Source organism: Elaeis guineensis, chromosome 11 (assembly GCF_000442705.2).
Source record: "Elaeis guineensis isolate ETL-2024a chromosome 11, EG11, whole genome shotgun sequence".
In the NCBI taxonomy this organism is placed as follows: domain Eukaryota; kingdom Viridiplantae; phylum Streptophyta; class Magnoliopsida; order Arecales; family Arecaceae; genus Elaeis; species Elaeis guineensis.
Genome location: NC_026003.2, coordinates 38,760,758 through 38,764,979, shown reverse-complemented (window position 1 = coordinate 38,764,979; position 4,222 = coordinate 38,760,758). Strand labels below are relative to the sequence as shown.

The window sequence follows — 4,222 nt, the reverse complement described above, 5'->3', positions numbered from 1 at the left end:
TGCCTCCCTTTCCATCGGAAAAGCTTTTTTGTTAGAGACAAAGTGTCTCATGATGATCAAATATGACACCACCAAAGACCAATTGATAGATACAAAGCATCCTGGTGTGCCTGGCTTCATATTTTTTCTATCTAATCCGAATGATCAAGATGGACTGTCATGATTGAGTCATACTAAAGCAAATCAAACTATTTGGAAATTTTGCTCCAAGTTTTCCCAATTTTTAGGCTTGCTAATCCTGTGACTTTGTTGATGTTGTTATGCGGCCGCACACAGTTTTGGTTCTTATCATGTAGTTGTAACAAATTCTAATAGTGTGCCATAAACACAACAAATTAAGATCTTTCACATAAGAGGAGCGAGAGCGTTCCACTTGTTCTTGTTCCATTTTTCCCTTCTATAGCTTTGCTGTCATAGCCTAGTTGGAGTGGTATAGCCTAGTAAGGTTGGTCCAGATGATGTTATAAAGTCAAGATTGATTCTAATGCAATTTGATGCAACAATATTCTGGTTCAGTGACGGTGGGGCTCGAGAATATTTGATCTGATTCAAGTGTGATTAGACGAGATAGGAAACCTTTCCTAGTAGGTCTTCTTGCCGTAAGACTACACAGTGATACTGATAAGCAATAAAGCAACCTGGCCTATTAGCTCGGTCAGTGAGAGCATTATACTAATAAGACGAAGGTCTCATGTTCAAGATATACACGCACAAAAAAAAAAAAAAAAAAAAAGAAAGAAAAAAAAAAAAAGAAAGAAGAAAGAACATCATCCAATACATGTTATTGGATCTCTTCAAGTCAATATATTGAGCTTGGTGGGGAGAGCTCATGCAATGTTTATACAGGATGATGTTCATACACACGAGAATGAAATTGTAACTGATAGTACTTTTTCTCCACAAATTATTAGCTCAGGGAAATTAATCTCATTCAAAAGGTCGACACTTCGGTTTGATCAAAGAAAAGGCCCGAAGGACCAGCATCAGTTTGCAATGCTAACATGACAGGTCCTTTAGCTCCTTCTTCGGTAGTTAGGATCCCGGTATTCCAGTTCAGGTCTGTTTTGACAAAACCAGGACTCACACAATTTATGCATAAGTTGGGATACTGCTTTGCAAGAACCCTCGTGTAGGCATTGGTGAGTACTTTAGATACTTTATATGCTGAATAAACGGTCGGCCAACCATAGGCGTTCAACAAACCCTCCTTGAAATCTTCGATAAACAAATTCAGCAGCTCGACCAATCTCTTTTCTGCTAGGTCATCGATATTTGACAGCTCTTGCTTAAGCTTTTCATTTGAGATAACCTGAAAACCAAGAACAAGAAAGAAAATAGTGTACGTTTTATAGACAATCAAAAGAGTAAAGATTTCATCCCCCACTCAGGGCCATGATGGAGTTTGCAAGGATTTGACAAACTATGGGAAACTTTTTGTGTAATCCCACGCTTTGTCAAACGAGAAAAAAAAATAGAAAAAACATTGAAGCTTATTTTTTTAAGGAATAGGTAATACGAGAAAATGGTGTTAGGTTACTTGCCCTGAGTTGTCCAAGGGTGGAAGAAACATTTACTACTCTTCCTGAAATTGATGACTCGAGAAGGGGAATTAATGCTTCTGTAACATCTCGGGTGCCATAATAATTTGTCTTCAAGCATTCTTCCGCTCTTCCTAAACTTTCCTGCATATGAGGTTTCCACCAATCTGGGATACCATTGATACCTTTGCCTTCCTGTTGCACATGAGCGAAACTTCGCATCCATATTATGTGACCGATAATGTTGTTTATACTATACACTATTTTGAGCTCTATGGTTCAAATTAATTATGATATCCGCAACGTAGATTAATATCTATGTGTTGGACCATTAATACACACATACAAAATCAAACTTATTTTTTATCTTGTACTTCAATTTTTTAGACAAAAAGCAGGGTAACAGCGCAATATGCGATGTACCATAAGAATTGAATTTATGCTACTCGATTATCAACGGAAACTGATTAATTCTAGTTCTAGAAGAAATTGACAGAGAATTCTAAAACAATTGATTACCAAATTATTTGATGGTTTTGAGGCATTTAAAGTCTCAAAGTTTACTGTCGTTCCTCCAATGCCTGCATTATTCACCTGTAGAGTATCAATTTATAAGAGGTTATGCAAGAGAGAGAGGGGGAGGGAGAGAGAGGGGGGGAGAGAGCGAGCGAGCGAGCTTACTAGAATGTCAAGTTTGCCAAATTCAGTTCTAACAAAATCCGCTAAGGACGCTATGCTAGGAGAGTCGGTCACATCCAACTGATGAAAGAGCACATCAGAGAGCCCATACTCTCTGAGCTTCTCCACTGCCTCCTGACCCCTCTTCTCATCTCTGGCCGTCAGTATAATCCTGACCCCGTTAAGAGCCAGCTGCCTACAAATCTCCAGCCCAATTCCTTTGTTTCCTCCCGTAACTACTGCAATCCTAAAAGCAACATAAGGTATGCATCAAAGCTTAGAGATCTCTTTCTTCTTAGCAGAGAGCTTAATTTGCGAAAGAATTGAGTAATAGGGGATCAGAGGGTACCTCTTCTCTGTCGGGCTGGAAATGGCTCCTTCCATGCCTGATGTCGATTAGAAGACTAGGTTTCCTTTCCTTGCTCGTGGGTTAGATTAGATATCTTCCAGGGTTTTTATTTTGTCTTGTTACTCTTGTATGGTGGGTTATCCTATATATATATATAATATTAACAATGGGTATTGTTTACTCAACAGTCAGTCATGCTTAAGGTTCAACGGAGAGCGTTTTAAGTAAGAAAATATTTTTTTGATGAAAATTTAAGAAAGAAAATATTAAATGGGCGCAGTCCGTCCAATAGACAAACATCACATTATCCCCCGTTTGTTTTAACTTTTCAAGATCAAAACAAATTAAGGTGAGATAATTCATCCTCCTATCCACCGTATACGCGTCCCAGGATTTGGTCAGGTCCAAAGGACTGGGTCCATCTAATAATTCCTCATGTTAGGTTAACATTTGACAATACACTGTTCAACAATGGATGTTTTAAGTGAGAAAATATTAGATGGACACAGTCTGATTCAATAGCCACCCACCACATTATTCCCCTTTTATTTAAACTTTTGAAGATCAAAACAGAGGCGAGATATTTCATCCTCTTACATGCATCATAAGATAGGGCCTAGTCCAAAAGACTAGGCCCATCTAATAATTCTGCATGTTATATTAAGAGTTGGTAATATTAATATCACCCATCCATCTTCTCTATCTTTCTGTGCCATCTTATGCTTGAGAAATTATTATCTGGACCGTACCGAAATAGATCACCCAAATCCCATGATGGCGCTACATTAATCTTTATATTTCATAAATTCCCGATTGAATGTTATCTACCGTGCACATGCTCCAAGATTTATGTTGGTCTAACCGGATGTGGTCCAGACAATAATTTCTCCTTCCACACATCTCCATCCCTGAATTCTATGATGAATACTTGCTTCATATATAATTTGCCCAGTTTAAAAGTTGGCAATTGATACTCATATCATTTATCCATTCTCTCTATCTTCCCATGCCACCTTCCCCGTCTCCGTCCCTCAATTTTATGGTGGGGACATTAGTGCTCACTTCACGTATAATTTGCTCAGTATAAGAGTTGGCAATTAAGCACCATTCACCTATCCTCTCTATTAAAATTTGACATCTCGAGATTCAATCCAAATTGAGCCTACAGTGAGGTTCGCGACGAAAAATAGAGTCCAACGAGATCAAGATCACCCCAAATAGAGCTCGAATGGAGGAGATATGAGCTTTTGAAGTCGGCACGAGATCCGAGGCATTGGAGGACCACCGACGGCCGGCGGGGCCGGCCGAGCGGCGGCGGCGCGTGGCCCAAGAGGGGCCAACGTGCGGGACACACGACCCAAGTGCGTAGCCCAGGCGGGCGGGCGGCCCAGTCGGGCATGCGGCCCAAGCGGGCATGCGGCCCAGCCCGTGCACTGGCCCGCACGCAGGTGCTGTCCAGGCCCACGCTCGCGGGCCGGCCCAGGCCCAGGCGCCTTGCCCGGGCCCTGCACCTCGGTCCACTGTGGACCGGCAGTCCACGGCTGGGCCTATAGACCGTGTGGGCATTTCTCACACATTTTTCGCGGTCCACGGTACTATTTCATGACCGGAGTGCGATCGGAGGGCCCAGGGATGTCCCGATCTTGATCCGACGGTC

At 41.6% G+C, this 4,222-nt stretch overlaps 1 protein-coding gene across 1 annotated transcript; it reads right to left on the bottom strand.

The window, feature by feature from the left end:
- Positions 1-755: 755 nt before the first annotated feature.
- LOC105036292 ((+)-neomenthol dehydrogenase) lies at positions 756-2,721 on the bottom strand. Its single transcript, XM_010912056.2, has 5 exons — positions 2,566-2,721; positions 2,220-2,463; positions 2,058-2,132; positions 1,542-1,733; positions 756-1,309 (listed from the first exon to the last, which is right to left on the bottom strand). Exons 1-5 carry the CDS (start codon positions 2,598-2,600, stop codon positions 932-934), a joined length of 924 nt encoding a protein of 307 aa, XP_010910358.2. The 5' UTR covers positions 2,601-2,721; the 3' UTR covers positions 756-931.
- Positions 2,722-4,222: the final 1,501 nt, after the last annotated feature.

What these genes read in the sequence shown, in the direction of transcription:
- LOC105036292 (XM_010912056.2), bottom strand. Translation starts at nt 2,600, where the DNA reads ATGGAAGGAGCCATTTCCAGCCCGACAGAGAAGAG. An exon ending in TCCAGCCCGACAGAGAAGAG is followed by an intron (nt 2,464 to 2,565) that starts GTACCCTCTGAT and finishes TGTTGCTTTTAG; the next exon opens with GATTGCAGTAGTTACGGGAG. An exon ending in TTGGCAAACTTGACATTCTA is followed by an intron (nt 2,133 to 2,219) that starts GTAAGCTCGCTC and finishes GATACTCTACAG; the next exon opens with GTGAATAATGCAGGCATTGG.